At 42.6% G+C, this 18,308-nt stretch overlaps 1 protein-coding gene across 4 annotated transcripts in view; it reads left to right on the forward strand.

Moving 5' to 3' along the window:
* The window catches only part of ap3d1 (adaptor related protein complex 3 subunit delta 1), a 29,572-nt gene extending 12,376 nt beyond the window's left edge, over positions 1-17,196 (forward strand). Inside the window, exons 14-34 of one of the 4 annotated variants that reach the window (XM_049587341.1) lie at positions 59-289; positions 811-1,042; positions 1,202-1,347; positions 2,393-2,534; positions 2,851-2,922; positions 3,105-3,180; positions 3,380-3,579; positions 5,548-5,621; positions 7,402-7,570; positions 7,816-7,959; positions 8,392-8,445; positions 10,604-10,717; positions 10,930-11,085; positions 11,469-11,516; positions 12,137-12,157; positions 12,510-12,699; positions 12,917-13,005; positions 13,933-14,018; positions 14,413-14,534; positions 14,740-14,819; positions 14,948-17,196. In XM_049587341.1, coding sequence (XP_049443298.1) covers positions 59-289; positions 811-1,042; positions 1,202-1,347; positions 2,393-2,534; positions 2,851-2,922; positions 3,105-3,180; positions 3,380-3,579; positions 5,548-5,621; positions 7,402-7,570; positions 7,816-7,959; positions 8,392-8,445; positions 10,604-10,717; positions 10,930-11,085; positions 11,469-11,516; positions 12,137-12,157; positions 12,510-12,699; positions 12,917-13,005; positions 13,933-14,018; positions 14,413-14,534; positions 14,740-14,819; positions 14,948-15,043 — 2,542 coding nt within the window. In that variant the 3' untranslated portion in view covers positions 15,044-17,196. The remainder of the gene's footprint in view (positions 1-58; positions 290-810; positions 1,043-1,201; positions 1,348-2,392; positions 2,535-2,850; positions 2,923-3,104; positions 3,181-3,379; positions 3,580-5,547; positions 5,622-7,401; positions 7,571-7,815; positions 7,960-8,391; positions 8,446-10,603; positions 10,718-10,929; positions 11,086-11,468; positions 11,517-12,136; positions 12,158-12,509; positions 12,700-12,916; positions 13,006-13,932; positions 14,019-14,412; positions 14,535-14,739; positions 14,820-14,947) is intronic. The other 3 variants (XM_049587342.1, XM_049587343.1, XM_049587344.1) reach the window with 3 other exon arrangements.
* The last annotated feature ends 1,112 nt before the right edge of the window (positions 17,197-18,308 follow it).

Below are 18,308 nucleotides of genomic sequence, written 5' to 3' on the forward strand. Positions count from 1 at the left end.
TTTGATGTTGTTTCCACTCTGTGACATGATTTTACACTTCCTCAAATCTACCTGACAGGTACATCAGCATCCTGGTGGAGCTGACCCGGCTAGAGGGCACACGGCACGGCCACCTCATTGCCTCTCAGATGCTGGATGTGGCTATCCGGGTCAAAGCCATCCGGGCCTTTGCTGTTGCCCAGATGGCCACTCTGCTGGACAACGCCCACCTATTGACAGGCAATGTGCAGCGAAAGGGCATCTGCGAAGTGTTGTATGCCGCAGCCTGGATCTGCGGTGAATTTTCAGAGTACGTTGATTCATCTCATTCTTAAACACACTGAGAGATGACATCAGTGTTATTTTTGTTAACGAAAACTATGACTAAACATGTTCGTCAACAGCCCTTTTTTTCCCATGACTCCCGTGCATAATGTATTATGATGATAGTGAGGAATGCCATGACCCAGTTGCCCATAACAGAAAATTCGGGGGGAGATGACTGACAGCTCGGTTTAGATAGTGTGCTTCCAATCTCTGTTTCCTTCCTCCTTTATCATCCAAGTACAAGCGAGCCTTACCTGACTGACAGTTGACACAATCTTTCGTTTTTGTTACACACACTGCAGGGCTGATATGCGTCCCTAAATTTGGACTCAGTGACACTTGCAATATCTTCTTACTTGTCAAAAGTAACAAACAACTTCCATTTCAAATGGCATATGAGTAATGGGCTTCCAATTTGTAATAATATGTCTTGAATAACATGGTGGTTTCAGATGTGTGTTATTTCAGTTGATAAACTTCCACCTCCTCTCCCTCTATCCTTAGACACCTGGAGAATCCGATGCAGACGCTAGAGGCCATGCTGCGGCCTAAGGTTGCCACCCTACCGGGCCACATCCAGGCAGTGTATGTACAGAACGCAGCCAAGCTGTTTGCCACGGTGCTGAAGAGCCAGGAGGGGAACACAGACGGCACAGCAGCACAGGAAACCAGCCAGCTGATGATCGACAGGCTGCCTCTCTTTGTCCAGAGCGCCAACCTGGAGGTGCAGGAGAGGGTAAGAGAGAGATATGTGTTAATGTCACAACAGAGATCATTACTTTTTAACATTTTGACCTTTGGCATCATATATCTTACAAAGTCACCCACTAAGTACAAATCTAGTAAATGACTCAGCTAATCTCCCTGTCGACCTCACCTTCTGTCCCGTCCGCAGGCGTCTTGCATCCTGCAGCTGGTCAAGTACATCCAGAAGCTGCAACAGAAAGAGGTAGAAGTAGCAGAGGAAGTCATTGCTTTGTTCGCTGGAGAACTCAACCCTGTAGCCCCCAAGGCACAGAAGAAAGTGCCTGTTCCTGAAGGGTGAGTTGACTCAGTACATCACAGACACACTCGCGTTAAAACCATCATTAGAGGGGACCTGTAACGACCTATATTTTGGCTCAAAACTGACGTCAGATTGTGACAGATTTCTTTATATGGTCATACAGAAAACAAGATCAAGGAAGTCTCAAATTAATGGTTCATCATACATGATGAAGACCGAGAGTCAATACACATCAGACTTTTAGATTGCCTGTACTTGAAGAATAGATATATGAAATTATTTCACCTGTTCTATTTTTTGTTTGTTTGTTTGTTTTTTTTGTTTTGTTTTCATGGTTGTCGGCGTTAATTTGAGACTTATTGTATCTTTTTTTATTTCATACTTTTACCTGCCTCAGCAAAGAGCACCTGTTTGACCCGCCATCAGAGCCAAGCAGTGCCTTCTTCTTCCCTTGTAACACTCTACTACAAGCGTTCATATTGCGTACACTGCTACATGTAGCTACAGGTTAACATCAGGGTAATCTTAGTTACTGAGGTTGTTCAATTTTCCTTGATTTCAGATCATATTCCCACTGGAACATGTCCGGTTTTGCAGATTTTGGTTTAGAAGCTTTCATTGGTGATTTTTCACAGTAGAAAGTGCCGCTATCCTCCAATACAGTCTTTCCCGGCTGCAATGACAGGTATTGAGGGTGCAGATGCGGGAGACCTGGAAATGCTGACCAGTCAGAGCAGAACGGGTGTTTTCGGGAGGGGAGAATAAAGAGACAGGCACTAAAATGGAGCATTTCAGACAGAGGATGACAGAGCAGAGACTGTATGAAAGAAGTGAAGTGTTTTTTGACCAATAAAGCATGTACACATGCTCTAGCAGAAACCCAAATACATATATGAGCCTGAAAATGAGCACAGTAGGTCCCCTTTAAAATGACATTATTACAGAGTTTGACTGTATTTCTAATCTTGTTGAGGAAAACCCATAAATCCTGTTTGTATCATTGTGGTTCACCACAGAGATTATCTGAAACTAGCATGTGACTGTGAGACCAGTGAAGTGTAACTGAGTTTGTTTGTGCAGTCTGGACTTGGATGCCTGGATCAACGAGCCTCCATCTGAGAGTGAGTCTGAGGATGAGCAGCCCAAGGCTATTTTTGCCAAGGAGGAGCCCAAACACTCCCGCCCCCGTCACACAGAGGTGGACGAGAAGGAGCTGGCGAGGGTGAGCTGGTCAATGCAGCATTGTTAAATTGAGCATGTAACATTGTTTTATGAATATTATAAATATACAGTAGTGCATATTTATATATATATTTTACCACTGGTAACTGGAAATGGGCAGAACTTCATAAAATAAGACATGAAGGTGCTTTTCAGTCGAGACATAATCATGCAATGCTTACCTTCAAAACAATATTGACTTTCTCTGAGTTCTCCTGTGAATCTGTCTTCCCATGTGGTTCCCCTCTCATGCTAAACTGAGGTAGGCGGTGCCCTCATTGATTAATTCATGTTACTGTTTTTTCCTTGTCTCCCAGAGGAGAGAAGCCAGAAAGCAGGAGCAAGCCAACAACCCGTTCTACATCAAGGCCTCTCCATCCTCTCAGAAGGTGTGTTTACCCACTCATCACCAGGCTGTCTTTTTCACTGCACAGAGTACATGTGTCTGTCAAATCTGGTCTGTTGTATAAGTAACAATTACAGGATACTGAATAGATATAGTCAGACTTGTGCATGAAATGTATACAGTAACAAACAGCGTGTGTTTTAAATGAGTGTCTCCTCTGTGTAGGTGTACCAGGAGGCCCCTGGAGTGGAGCACATCCCAGTCGTGCAGATTGACCTCAGTGTGCCTCTCAAAGTCCCAGGTAGCACACTTTACCTCACTCTCACAGCTTTCAAAACTTTATAAAAATCAAAATGCTTACTTTACTGACATCGTACTATGTCGTGCTGCAATATAATTAGATACCGTCATGGTTCATGTTCAAAATAATAATGAAATTTTTCTTGCTTCTCTCCTGTTTTTATGAGGTATAATACATGATGCGTTCTTCTGTCCCGCAGGTCTGCCTATGTCTGACCAGTACGTTAAACTTGAGGAGGAGCGTCGGCAGAAAGAGAGAGCAGAGAAGAAGAAGAAAGAGAAGAAGAAGAGGAAAGAAAAGCGCAGCGGACGAGGGAAGAAACACGATTCAGGCCCGGAAAGTGAGGAGGACATCACGCCTGCGCACATGGTCGACATTGTTACCGAGGAGATGCCAGAGGTACGCTGGAGCTGTGTTAACATCACACAGAGTTTTGAATTGACAGGTGTCATCATCAGTAATAATATACATTTGATATCAGTGATTCTGCACATCACACAGCATCGATAATTTGCACTTGACATGAGACTCTAATTTAATGTAGAAAAATAAAAGGTATATATGTTTTCCTCTCTAAATTATAATGCTGTTAACACATTACTCTGACCTTATTATTGTTCAAAACATTAATGCCAACTGACAAACTGTGATTGCGGACTAGAGGTCGACCAATTGATTGGTCCGGGGGATTTGGCGCTGGCACAAAAGTCTATGGCTGAATCCAAATGTCCGCATTTCACTGCACTCGCAGACTTGCGGACTTTGCTGGCGCGTTCCCGAGAACTCTAGGAGTGCTTAGGGCTGTTCAAAGCTACAATTCATCCAGTCCACAAGGGGCCTTAAGCTGGCTTTCTGCAGACTCCCAAAGAGTCCGCTTGGGGTGCAGACTTCAGCAGACTTCACTGATTTAATAACCCACAATTCATTGCAATACAGACGTGACATTGTGGGTTTTTCAACTGCCAAAAAAAAAATACTTCTGAATGTGTAAAACAGTAATTGATAGTTAGGTCTATTAAAATGCTACTTGAATTGCGTGGGCCAGAAATAATATTCAACCACATCATGAAACAGAAATATGTATAAATGTAAGCAGTAGAGGGACTGAGAATGCATTTTATTATTGTGGCTAAAAAAAAATGGCCTAAAAACAACAAAACAGAGTCTCTAATATAAGTAATGCCCAATTTACTGAGATCCTGTCCTAATTTACAAACATCAATGTTTTTGAACACTATAGGCTGTTATATAGAGATCTATTAATACATTTTTGTTCAGGCACAAAAAAGGTTATACATGGCATTTATGTCTTGTTATCTGCAGGGACACGTGAGTAAGCACTATTCATCAGCTCATATGACATATATGTCAATATGACAGCAGCGACAGTTGACCGTTTCCACGGCAATGCGTAAAACGGTCTTGAGTGCTGTCTATCAGCCGCTTGCAGTCTCTGCCCTGGCAGAGTGATGACAGTTAACGTCACACTACATACTACAGAAGTCCACAAGGGCTCAGTCCACGAGTCCAGAGGGTGGACATTTGGATTCAGCCTCTGAGTCTGTGAGTGAATGTAGCACCTTCCTGTTTCAAATTAAAAGCCCTTCAGCATTTCATACACAGTCCAGCCATATACTATGTTTTGACCTTTCTTGTTTTAATTTTTGATGAATCACGGACAAAGTATCTTGAAAACACCATATCACTTCTCTTTAAATGATCTTGCTTAAAATTGCATTTGAGATTTTTCAGCCCTGTCAAATATCAGTTACTAAATACTCTAAAGTAACTGAATGTAACAGAAATATTGCTTATCTCTGATCATAGTTTTGCATGGAGACTCCATACTCAAAGGTAAGGTAATGTGATTGCGTGCCTGAGAATCTCAGGTTGAGTTTGAGGGACAACAGTGGCAATAAGAATTAAAATCATCCCCCTAGATTTTTCACAGTTAGTTTAAATTCCAAATTTCTATATTAGATACTTCAAGTTAGATGTTCATGTCCATGTTTCTATATTTATTTTTCTACCATGAGTTAGAAACTGGACAACTGTAGAGCTGAACATCTAATAAAGCCAAAGATTGTTCATTTCTGAAACTGTTTCATGGGGGTGATATCATCTGATTCATCTGCTTTTTCCTGCTTCAAACTATCGTTATTATATCGGCCTTTAGATCCCACTATTGGACGATCTCTAACGTGGACATGTATCTCAGTCAGAATTAAGTGCTTTAATCACTTGCGTGGTTTATTGGGTTCTCAGCTCTGAAGCTGGAAGCCAATATCTCTGATCTTTTCACATTTGCTGTGTTGTAGATAGAAGATTATCTAGAGAGAGTAACAAGCTCTGTTTTGTGGATTTCAGAATGCCTTACCCAGTGATGATGATGACAAAGATCCCAATGACCCCCATAAAGCCCTGGACATCGACCTGGACAAGTGAGTCCACACTGTGTTCCTGTACACTGATCTGACCCTTGTGTAAATGTCACACCTGATATAAGCACATAACGTCTAAGCTGCTGAAAGCCATCATTTACACATCTGTCTGAGCCAATCAACCAATCGTTAAAAGTGTGATTTTCAGTCCGAATCTAGAGCAGAGAATTGCTGAAGTTGAGTCTTGTTGTGATTTTTTTAACTTGATATTTTCTCAGCCTGATTATTTCCTGACCTTCCCGGCCGTAGCGTCACAGCCGCTGTGACGCGGCCCTTTCCCTCCTCTCACTCTTTCTCATGGCGGTCTGCTTTCTGCTTCCTCTTTTTCTATGCCTACACACACCCACACCTGCCTCTTTGTGCGGGCAGCTTGGTGGAGATGGCTGGGCGTAGGTGAGTAGCACTCCAGCCGCAGGACCTGGGCTCCAAATGTACATGGACTGCCTCTCTGTCTCTTTCTCTCTCTCTCTCTCTCTCTCTCTCTTAAGTAGCTGTCTTGCTCCTCAAACTAACATAGCTGTCCTTTCTCTGCTCATCTGGAGTTTGCAGTATCTGCTCCCTCTTTCTTCTCTTCTCTCCCAGTATTTTCAGCATCTGCTGGTCATCGTAGCCTTTGACTTAGTATAATAGCCAGTATCCCTCTCCTCTTTACCCTGCTTCTTTTTTAAAGCTTTTATAAGCTTGACAACATCAGCAGCACATCACTCTATTCTATGATTTCTCTGTCCTTCAGAGAAGAAAAATTCTCCTAAAAGAAATATATCATTGATCAACGTCAAATTGTTTCACAGAAATATTATAATCTTTAACCGGCTGCTGCTGATGTTCTCAGGACTCAGTCTCTCCCCACCTGTCCTCCTGGAATAAGCTCCTAAAAGCACTTTGGCACTTGTTTTTCTTGGAAAAGTCCATCAGCGTCAATATGCTTTTAGGAAACGTATCCCAGGGGTTAGGTACAATAATTCTTTTGCTCACATTGCCCAGATCTTCCCTGAGTTCGGTAGACCTGCCATGCCTCCAAATTCTCACCAGCTGTTTTTTAAGTGCATACTCCTTGCCTGGCCTTGGTGGAAATAACAAGCACATGTGCTCTTAGACCAATGCTGTGATATGATTTATAGTAGATGATGTACAATTATTTTAATAGTATGACGTTGAACTCGTGTTTAAGACTAAGAAATGGAGAAGATTATAGATTGTGCAGGAGTTATTGCAAACATCTGGATGAAACTGTCTGCATATATTTCTGTTATGGCTTTCTTTTACTGAAAATTTAAAACAAAGGAATAAAACAAAAGATTTCTAGAAAGATAAAACAAAAATAATACTGAATGCATCTTGAAGAAAGCACAAGTATTGTTTCTATTATGTGCTTTTATATAGAACAACCAGCAGGGGGCTGCAGTGCATGTGTTTATTGCTTTAAAGGCTCAGGCTCGGGGAAGTAAGCTTGACAGCTCTTATCAGTTCAACATGGAGGAATTTATTGGTGTAGTTTTTAGCTGTCTGGGAAGTTCCAGTGCTTCTAGCTCTGCCAGAGGAATGGCTTAATGCAACGCTTTGAATGAGACCTGGCTGCTGCACAGAGCAGAACATGTGCCTGAGTACCGTGGAGTTGTGCACCACACAGCCCTTGTTCACCTTTTTTAACAGATCAATACTTACTACAAGAAAATAAGTTTTCAGATGATGGCACTAACTCCAGGTGGACCGTAATCACCTCATAAATCCTCATCTAAACAATGTCAATATGTGTATCCGTGCTTTGTTGTTTCTCCAGGCCACTCGCTGACAGTGAGAAGCTGCCTGTCAGGTCACACCGTGCAGCAGAGGCTCTCAAAAGCCCGGCTGAGGACGGAGACGTGGAGAGTGCCGCTTCACAGGAGCCCAAGAAGAAGAGCAGCAAAGAAAAGCGTGAAAAGAAGAAGGATAAAGACAGGGATAGGAAGGTGAGGGTAAAATGTCAACAGGATTTTGCTCTTTGTGTTTTTCTCCTGGAAACCACACTTGCCTCATTCTGTCTAGGTCATGAAGCTGCTCCTTAAAACCAGTAAATCAGAATTATGGAGCGGTTTGAGCGAGAGGGGGAAACAACAAGGAGCTGTCAGCCATCATGACGAGATGAGTCAGAGGTTGTGGTCCTCAACCTTGTTGTGACACACAGCTGAATTTATTCTCCTGTTTTTTTTCACAGAAGAGCAAAGAAGAGAAGAAGAAGAAGAAACACAAACATGAAGACAAAGGGGAGGATCTTCTTGGGGAGCAGGCAGACGAGCCTGTGGTCCAATCAGAAGAAACTAATGAGGTGGCTGCACCTCCCGCCTCCACCACTGCTGAGGTATGTCCTTACAGAGGGGTTGAATGAGGCTGTTTTTCTACCTAGCAACAGTTTATATCTGAGATCTGATTTGACCCAGAAGTCGCATTAAATTTGATAATCTCATCTAAAATTAATTGGCTTAAGAATATTAATACATGTAGTCCACAGTTTCTGCTAAAAGGTTACATGCATACAGATATCTTTGATCATTCTCATTGACTCAACACTTCCATCGCTTCTTCCCAGCCCGTCTTTCAATCAGCTTTAGTGATCAAGTATCCGTTTCCTCGTAGCTGACTGCGCAGGCTGTTGCCAAATACTTGATTTATTCATGAAATAGAACAGTGTAATCTCTGTATCCATTTCCATGAATAGTAGAAAGATACAGAACCTGTTTGGCCCTCACCCCTCTCACCTCCTCGCACTCCTCTCCCTCCCTCCCTCTTCTAGGTTTCGGATCTGGATTTCTGGCTCTCAAACGCTCCAGTGCCCTCTAACACCCAGGTTGAGTCGTCCCCTCTCCCTCCTTCTCTCTCCTCCTCTCCTCTCATCTCTCCAGTTTATACATTCCTCTTTCATATCTCCATGTTTTATGGATCTACCTCATTTTTGGTTTTTGCCATGTGTTCTCCCTCTTGGTTTGGATTGGTTGTTTTTTTTCTCACCTCACCTTTTTGACACGACTTCCTCTCTTTCACAGGTCACATAACACTTTCTCCTCTCATCCTCTTTTTTCCAGCATGTGTATATGTGTGCCTGTGTACACAGTGTGTGCGTATTTGTCTCACAATGCCAGTGGTTCTCTTCCTCAGCTTTTTGTTTTGCTCGCTGGGTGTCGTGTCGGTCTTGAGATCAAAGTGGATGTCGTTATTGTTGTGTCGGTGGTGGTGGTGATGGTATAAAGTGAGCGGAGGTTGACTCCAGGCTCCCTGGAATGTGGCCTGGAGTCAGTTTTTATGTGTTCCTGTCGCCACCGCATCACCACATGTGTCCTCTGACTGCTTCCTCCATGATCACATGTGGGGTCCTGCCCGTCTTTCTTTGTGTTTGACCTTTTGAGTGTCACTATTGCACACAGAAGCAGGATTGAGTTAATGCTATAATGTGGAATTTTTTGGTCACTATGGAACATTTTTATGAGCGAGTCTTGCACATGCATGCACACACAGAGATGCAATCACCAGTCCTGCTGCAGATTTTAAGCTAATCAGCATTTTACTGCGGTAATGTGTGCAGAAATGTAGCAACATGATGTAAACTATTTAGGGTTTAAGATATTTTTGAAATCTGCTTTGCAGGTGTTTTATGGGGAAGGAAATGCATTCACCACATTTGTTAAAGCTCAAGGATTCACACTATATGTTTTGATGAGGAAAGCTGAACATAAACACAAAAGGGCACCTTAAACTTGCTCTCACCTAATGATTCACAGAAGTAAAATAACACCATTATTTAAAGGTATACTATGCAGGAAATGTTTCCTATTTGTGAGCACAACATTCAAATTTGGACGTTCCTCCCTACACTGCTTGTACATACACTGCAACCTACAATTGTAGGAACATTACATTTGCTGTATTGGAAAAGCTGTATTTCAGCAAGCTAACTAAGCTAACTGCTCACACATGTCCAACATAAAACAGGCCAACTACACATCGCTCTTCATCCCCATCCTCTACTTCAGTGCTCTTCAGTGAAAATGAAAGCCAATCCAAGATTCAGTCTCACTGTGAAACAAGCTTTGTTAGCTTAGCATTTCACCTCGCTATATTTATATATAATGAGACTGTGTCCACAATTTATTTCTCTCGAGTGCTGTTTTTGGCTGTGGGTACACGCCCACAAGTGTCCCGACCACAGCAAAATAAGAGGAAAATACAGGCAGTGCAGGGTGGCTGCAGATAAATACACTGCCACACACTTATAGTGGGTCATAAGTGACGATTGAGAGGGATTACTACCAAAACAGTATATACAGTTTTGGGGTTTGCCTGCATAGTGTACCTTTTACCCGCCTAATATAATGGTAGGGGAAACACTGCTATTCCTAAAACCAGGCCTGTCCATTTTAACTTTGGTTTTGAGGAATTCTTTGTTAATCATATGAGCTGTCAGTCCCAAAGTGAAAGCTCTTCTGACCTAGATACACTGCCCTTTAAGGACATGCCTCGACATGTCTACGTGCAAGACTTGTTTTTGTATTGGCTGTCACACTAGCAGAACAGATTGCAGATTTTGACCCACAGGGGCCTTCCTATAGCATACACGTAGGCTGTCACTGGGATCCTGTAAGTCCTTTATCTGTAGCTGAGGAGCTCGTGTGGCTTGTTAGTGCCGTCCTCTCAACAGCCCAAAACAAAGCCGCTGCACGTGCAGAGATATCCACAACATCTTTATTGGTTTCACAGACAGGCACATTTTGGTTTAGTTTATTAGACTGGTTAGTGGTCTTGCATGTGATGCACTTGGTTTAGAAAATCAGGTTTGTGGTATCACAGAGCTCTTAGGTTGCAGCTGGTCATGAATGACTTTTTTTTTTTATGAATGAGTGAACTCACTAACTCCACTTACCTCTATCAACACAGAAGTGGCAAACACTACTGTATTCATCACATACTTCTAATGCCTTTGTGTGTTTTTGTGGTGGTGTGTGTCTAAACAGGAAGCAGCAACAGTAGCAGCAGCAGCAGAAGCAGCCCCCGTGCCTGAGGCGGCCTCTGGCACAGCACCAGACTCTGAGCCTGATGAGCCCAAAGACACCGAGATGGAGGAGACGGTGAGTCACCGTCGATGATGCGATAATTGCAAAGTAAAAAGTTTGCCTGCAGAGATTGCAGTTCACAATGACCTGACGGGACGCAGCACATTGGCAGCTCTTATTCTCACACGTTCACGCAAATGATGTGCCACAGACCTGCCAGTTCGTATGTGCTCTCTGGAGGAAAAGAATTTCTAATAAATTGTCTCCATTTTGTTCTCAATGAGAAGAAGTCCTCCAAACACAAGAAGAAGAAGCAGAAAAAGGAGAAGGAAGAGAAGGAGAAGAAAAAGAAGAAGAAGCACCATCACCACCATCACCACAGCGAAGGAGGGGGAGAGGAGTCGGTGCAGAATGGCACTGTGGAGGAGGAAGAGCCTCTGCCGGTCAGTGTTAGTCATCAGTGTTTAACAGCCTGACCTCAACCAGAAGTGTGAATGAAAATATTCAGCTCAGCAGGTTTTTTTTATTTTATGCTTGAGGGGGGGGCAAGTCACAAGTAACTGACTTTGAAGCTACAAAAAACTTGATGCATGCAAATTTATCATCATTCTGATCTGTGACTCTCAGCTGCACTGTTTAAACCCTCTGACCGCTACACAGACACAGACACACACACACACACACACACACACACACACACACACACATACACACACTCTGCCTTGCTTGTTATGCATCGACCAGGTAGAACCAGCTCCTGTTGCCTAGTTAGCATACAGAGTGACAGAGAGCGTCTGATCTGACCTGAGCTCTTCTCTCCTTTCAGCCCATGTCCAATTACTGCCTGCTGGCTGAGAACTCCTACATCAAGATGGTGAGTGATGGAGGGATTCTGCTGAAAGAAAGAGGGACCTTTACCACTGGGCTTGGATTTTTTTTCTTTCACTCATTATCCTTACAAGATTTGTCCAGTATTTGGCCTCATTTCAGCCATAATAACGTTTAATTTAATCATTTTATTTGCGGTATCTAAAGCCTTCTCTGACAAGGCATCATGTGAATCGTGTTTACATTTTTGGCTCACTGTATAATGCAGAGGGGTGATGAAAAGATTTGCACAACACGTGGGTTTGCTTGCCAGAATTCACCTCACACTTTTTTCTGCGCGCTGAAAAGAAAAAAAAAACATGTTTAATCATCTGACCACATGTGATGTTTACCCTTAATCAACTCCATCGTTGTGCAGCTCTGCATATCTCTGTGAGATTAATAAGTAAAATGTTATTTCCAATCATGAGATCCAGGTTGTGGAAAATCCTGAATTTTCTGCTCAAAAATTAGCAGATTCTAACCTTCCTCTTTAAGGACAAATGTGGAAACAGTCATTCTAATGTTAACGTTTAGGCTGTTATTAACATTATCTAAGACAACAGTGGCAGTGAAAAAGCAAACAATGTATGCAGATCCTCTCCTTTTCTCTCCCTCTCTTTTAAGATGATGGAAGATGCTGATGAGGTATTGGTTACATTCTGTCAGTGACAGAATATTAAATCTCTTCTAGATGTGTTTCACTCTGTTCTTGTTGCGCTTCATGGACCGGCCTCGGAGGCAGACACGGTTAACATTTCTGAGAATGATTCTGTGCTTGTGGTTTTCTCCGTGTGCTCAGACTTGGTTTCTTGGAAACAGTGTTGTGTGCTTTGGTGTTGGGTTTATGAATCAGATCTGCTGTGTTTACTGTATGTCTTCTTTAAATAATCATCGCTCAGTGAAATACAAGGAGGGAGGTTTAGACAGCTTGAGTCTGAACAGTCATTCTTGGTGCAAATGCATTTATTTATTTCATTTTATTTTCCTCCCACAAAAGGTGAACGACATCCAGGGAAACCTGCAGGATGGCAGCCAGGTGGTGGTGTCTGTTATATTTGAAAACAAGTGCGACAGCTTCCTCAAGTCCATGGAGTTCAACGTGCTGGACTCTCTCAACTCCAAGCTGCAGAGGCCAGAGGGGTCAGGTCCACATGATGGCCTCACCGTTCCCTTTCAACTTCCACCTGGTTAGTGATTAACTGCAAAATGCATGTGTTCAATAGAGAAATCAATCTCCCTGAACAATACACATGCACAACAATGGATTTTTGTAGTGTGTATAGAGTCATTGCGTTCACTGTAGTGTTCTAAAATGGTGTGTACCAACATTGTAATGACTCTCAGTCCATTTCAAATCTCACTTTGGGAGGTTTTGTTATATCTAATTACTCTCTTGTGCTTCAGGGGTGTCCAATGAAGCCCGATTTGTCTTCACCGTACAAAGCATCGTAATGCCACAGAAACTGAAGGGAACCCTCACCTTCATAGTAAAGGTCGGTAGGAAAAACACACACACACACACACGAAAATCAGAATCAGAAATACTGTATTGATCCCAGAGTGGAAATCGTGATTTGTTAGTCGCTTCTATGGCAAAAAATCCCCTCACCAAAACAAACAATTTGTTTTGGTATCATATTTTAAACCAGTCCCAGCTTCCATAACGTGATGTTAAACTGTTTCATGTTCATTTTTAAATATTCTCATATTCCCCAATTTTTCAGTATTATTTATTTTGCTGCAGCCGTCCCCAACATGTCAAGCATAAATTAGAAAGGCTTGATATTGCAGAATTAGATTGGTTATACCCGTTTTTCCACTGAAATTAGCATGTAAATGCAGGTTTTTTGAATGCAGGAAAACTTGCTAAAAAAATAGGCGCTAGACTCCTTTCCCATTGTTAGTGGTAGTTTTTCCTGTTGTGTCACATTTGGCGCCACAAACATGCTGGGAAAAAGGGTTAGTAAACAGTGGAAAGCAGCATGGAGCTCAGTGAAAATAATACTGTTGTTACTTCTCTATCTGTTACTTATTCGGTCTCTCTCTCAAACTGTGCCAATCAGAGCTGGAGCTGATAAACTCCTGTGACTACTGCAGAGCCTTCCGATTGTAACCTTTCCTATTAAATACAAGCCCAGATATTGGTAGGATTTTTTTGTCCTGTGGGGTAAGGGGCTTTCAGAATGTTCCTTTGCTGATTCCACTCCTGTCAAAAACATTTTGGGGGCAGCAGGGTAACATAGCAGCACAGAAGCTGTGTACTTCAATGATGCAAGGAATCCTAAACCAGCTCCAGGTTTCATTTTGGTAACTCACCCTTCACCCAGATCTCTGTGCAGGTCTACTGGCCAAAAGAGACACGTTCAAGTGCCACGTTACTTTGTTATTGATTATCTGTATTTCTTGTTGTGCTCCCGCAGAATGAAGACTCCTCTACTCATGAAAAACTGGACTTCAAACTGCACTTTACCTGCACCTCCTACCTAATCACTACTCCTTGCTACAGGTTGGTGGATCATGTTTTATACCACATTACAACCCACGTTACAAAGTTGGAAAACCACATACTGACAATTTTTTACCTTCTCTGGGTGCTTCTTAGTCATTAAAATAAAGATAAAGGTGAAGGAGTTGTGCTAAATGATGGTGCTGGGGAAAAAACTTGTTTAATGGTTCATCCTCTGGGTGGCAGGAATAGGTTCAGTAAGTTTCATGTCAATATTTTGTGTGTAAAATTGGTGGCACTAGAGAAACTTCCCTTATTATCATCTGGGGATGATGAATATCCGCAGTGAAAGTAATAAAAGTTTGGTTGTGAGTTTCTGAGTTGTCGTAGCTCCTTGTCATGTTTTCGTCGAGGAGAAACTGAAAACTGAGTTTCTTTTGTTTTGTTTGGCCAGTGATGCGTTTGCAAAGCTGCTTGAGTCGGGCGACCTGAAGTGCAGCTCTGTCAGACTGGAGGGTGTCAACATGCCCTTCCACCACCTACTGGCCAGGATCTGCTTCCACCACCATTTCTCTGGTACATATACACAACAGGCCGTTTGATATTTGTCTCGAACGACAGACTTTTGTCTTAAAATGTCATGGTACCAGATGGGTAGGGTGCTCCACACAGTTTGTCAGGAATGTATGACATCAACAGGAAGTATTTCAAAGCTTAGTATGTTTCGGTCATGGTGGACTGAGTATTTCTGACACTTGTGTTCTTTTTGTCGTTGGATTAGTTGTGGAGAGGATCGACTCCTGTGCCTCCATGTACAGCAGGTCTATCCAGGGTCACCACGTCTGTCTGCTGGTCAAAACTGTGAGTGCACCAATGAAACTCCTCCCTCATCCTTTTTAATCACCAATTATTATCATTATGTTTCCAAAAAGTGGACTTTCAGATTGTGAGCTTGATTGTCTGTCTCTGTCCTTCCCTCCTTCTCCCAGTCCGGCGAGACAGTGTCCATTGACGCTAAATGTGACGAGCCGACGCTGCTTGGGAATGTGCTGGATGAGATCAAGCAGACCTTCTCTCAGTGCTGATTGTGTCCGACAGCCCCAGGGTGCCCCCCCCCGACCCCAACCCCTCCATGCCACCCCTCCTCCCTCGCTGAAACACAACATAATCATGTTACGAAACACTGCGGCTGGCACCACCAGTATCGCCCTATTTATTAGTCCTCAGATTCGCAACATTTCTATCCCCTTCCCTTCTTCTTCCTCTTCTTCTTCTTCTTCTTCTTCGGTGATTGTTGCTCCACACTCTGAGCTCTGTGGTCACTCCCCGACACTTGATGTTGTTTTACAGACTCACTGTGTACATGCGCCGTCTTCTCTGCAACGTACTTTTCATCTTTACTTCCTGGTTTTCCACCCCCCCCCCCAACAGCCACTCTGACTCTGTACTGAGCTCCTGTTTCTGGATGTCCTGCATCCTCTGCTCTTTCCTGTGTACCTCTCTCCGCCCTCCACTCTGTCGGCAATTCAGTTTGTGACCGTCATGTAATGTAATGTTGACAACTGGACTTTTGCTGTTGATGGTTGAATTGTGATTTTACTGTTTTGAAGGTTTTGTCTTCGGTTTGTTTTTTTTTTTGTTTGTTGTTTTGTCTCTGTCTTTTTTTTTTTTTTTTTTTTGTCTGAAACCCGTCTGCGCCTTCGTCTCGCCCTCCTTCTCTCTGCCCACTAAACATCAGTGTGCGTGCTGCTCGGCTTTTCTAGGCCTGGAAAAAAACTATGTGACTGACTCTTTCTCAGATTGGTCCAAGCTGGAAACAAATAGGGACTCTTAACCTGCTCACCCACTGCTGACCTGGTGCCTGGAGAACACCAGACGCCGACCACCTGCAGCTTCAGTAGTGCAGAGATGAAACCACAGCTACATATAAGGCATGGGGGGTTTAGACTTGCCCTACTTGCCTTTTGGCTCAGAGCAAATCTGCCAGTGTTAATTCAACACAATCCTTGTGTGGCACTACGGGTGATTTGTGCAGTAGATCAGTGGTTTTGCTCTGTGCCTTAGCAGCGCAGTCTGACCTACTCCTGCGCTCCATGAGTCTCCTAGAGCCCCACCTCCCTCCCCAGTTCATCTGCTCCCTCATCAACTGTGCTAAACTGCAGTTTGATTCCCCAAGAACTTCCAACATATCATTTCCTCCACGAATCAATTAATTTGAAGGCAGGAGTGTGTAAAAATGAAATGAAACTCCAGGGTGGAAGTGTACAGTGTAATGTGAGGGTTAGGCCGATGCCACCTTTATCAGCCTCCTCTTAAACTCACATAGTTTGTAAAGATGTTATATTACTGTAATGCTCAGAAGGATACAGTTATATGGTGCTGAGGGCCCTCGTTTGTGTCACCATGTGGTCAAATTAGTGACAGAATAATGAGGTGTAAAGAGAGCTGCTCATGTTACATCACTATCCTGGGTAGGTCAAATATGGCTGGTTAAGGGATGACAATATCAACCTGGCTTTAGTTTAAAACCTTCAGGTTCTCTGTGAGCAGAGGCTGTGAAGTGGTCAGTGGTTTTAGGTTCCCTTTTAATCAGTATTAGGCAACGTGTACGGAAGCCTCCATTCTGCTGTTTTGTCTGTTTTCATGTGAAATCATGCGCCTGTGCCACCGCGACATTTGCATCACAGTAGCTGCACCCGGACCCCCAGTGTTTCATTCCCCCTTCAGAAACTGCCTTGCCATTTTTTGTGCATTGACATATGATGATGAACATGGATGGCTGTTGTTTTTTTTTTTTCTCAGAATGGCCGCCTCTTGGAGGTACTTGATGTTTTAGTTTGTGTCATTCATGTCTGAAGTCACTACCCGGTCCAGCACGACTTAACCTCGTAGTAGCAGCAAGATAAAAACTGACTCGGTAGCGTCTCTGATCATATATATACCGGTAAGGCCCTCTTCACATCTGTCTGCTGTTGTAGATAACGACTATGATAATGATGTCTGTGACCTGGAGATCAGGTCAGCCATTCCACGAGATCTTCTGTGCAGTGGTAGAGTCTGAATACAGAAGTGATCGGCTGTATTTCAGGAATGTCAATAGAAAATAAGTATATGTATTCCCTGTTCCTGGAAACGACTGATGTAAGAAACTGAAAAAAAACCCCTCCCCTAATCATACATTGTCCTGATTCTGATCATTCTCCTGTGCATAATATTTGATTAAAATTTGTATATTGCATGATTAGGAATGTACACTTTTTATTTCTTTTCCATCGACACACTTACACAAAGAAAAACTCGTCATTCCATTTTGTCCTTTTTTTCTTTATAGTTTTTTTTATGAAGTTTACTTGACCATTCTCTATTTTTGATGGTATTGTGTTTTTATCTATTCTAAGTTCAGACAATTAAAAAAAAAAAGGTGATATCGTTGAATGTTTTAAATTATTAAACACGGGGAAGGAAGGGGGTTATATTCGGTGTCATGGCACTGAGGGTGCGGGGCTCCGAATGATAAGTAAAACAGGTCACATGAAGCAGTGTACTGAGAGACGACCCACTCTGTCTTAATTCTCTATCGGTTCAGTTGTAGTGAGTTATTTTACCAAGTTTGGCTTGTGACATTGAAATATACTCTCGTATGACTTTGACTTTTGGAAGGTCCTGTCTTTTTATTTCTCCATATTCCATTATCAAGCTGTACAATGTAAATGTTTTAAAGGGGACAACATAAATTATCTACATTCCCTTTAAAGAAAGTCCACCCAAATTAAAAATAAAGGCTGTAAGAAGCTGCTGTAGTCATTTTTTGTGTTACAGTGAAACAATAAACACCCACATATGCCAAAATGTTTATATATTCTGTGTATGAGACAACAGATGGGTAGCAGAATAATGTGTGGAGGAGGTATGGTGTTTTTATATTTCTTTAAATGTATTTCTAACACATACAGACTGTTGTTGGCACTTAAACACTGAATGTGTTGTTAATAAGATGTGTTGCTTTGAACTTCACTTCCCAGAAAGCCTTGCGTGACAGCCGAAGTAACTGAGACCACTTTGCTGACTGACAGCGAGCAGCTGAGTTTAGTAAAGTTCAACTAACAAAGCCAGACGTTTTGGTTTGATAGTTTAATGTGTAAACAGCTTATTTGAACGTAAATGTCTTTGAGCTGACTCTCTTTTATACGTTTAAAAAACACACCGAAGGAGGAGCCGTGCTACATTTCGTTAGCATCGCTGTCAAGCTAACCGGGATAAGTTTCCCACATTCACTGTCAAAATAAAAGCCCCACCTGAAACGTTAAAGCTTCAACAGCAAGGTGGGAAATTAACTTCTTAAAATGGGAA

This window comes from Epinephelus fuscoguttatus, linkage group LG10 (assembly GCF_011397635.1).
Source record: "Epinephelus fuscoguttatus linkage group LG10, E.fuscoguttatus.final_Chr_v1".
Classification (NCBI taxonomy): domain Eukaryota; kingdom Metazoa; phylum Chordata; class Actinopteri; order Perciformes; family Serranidae; genus Epinephelus; species Epinephelus fuscoguttatus.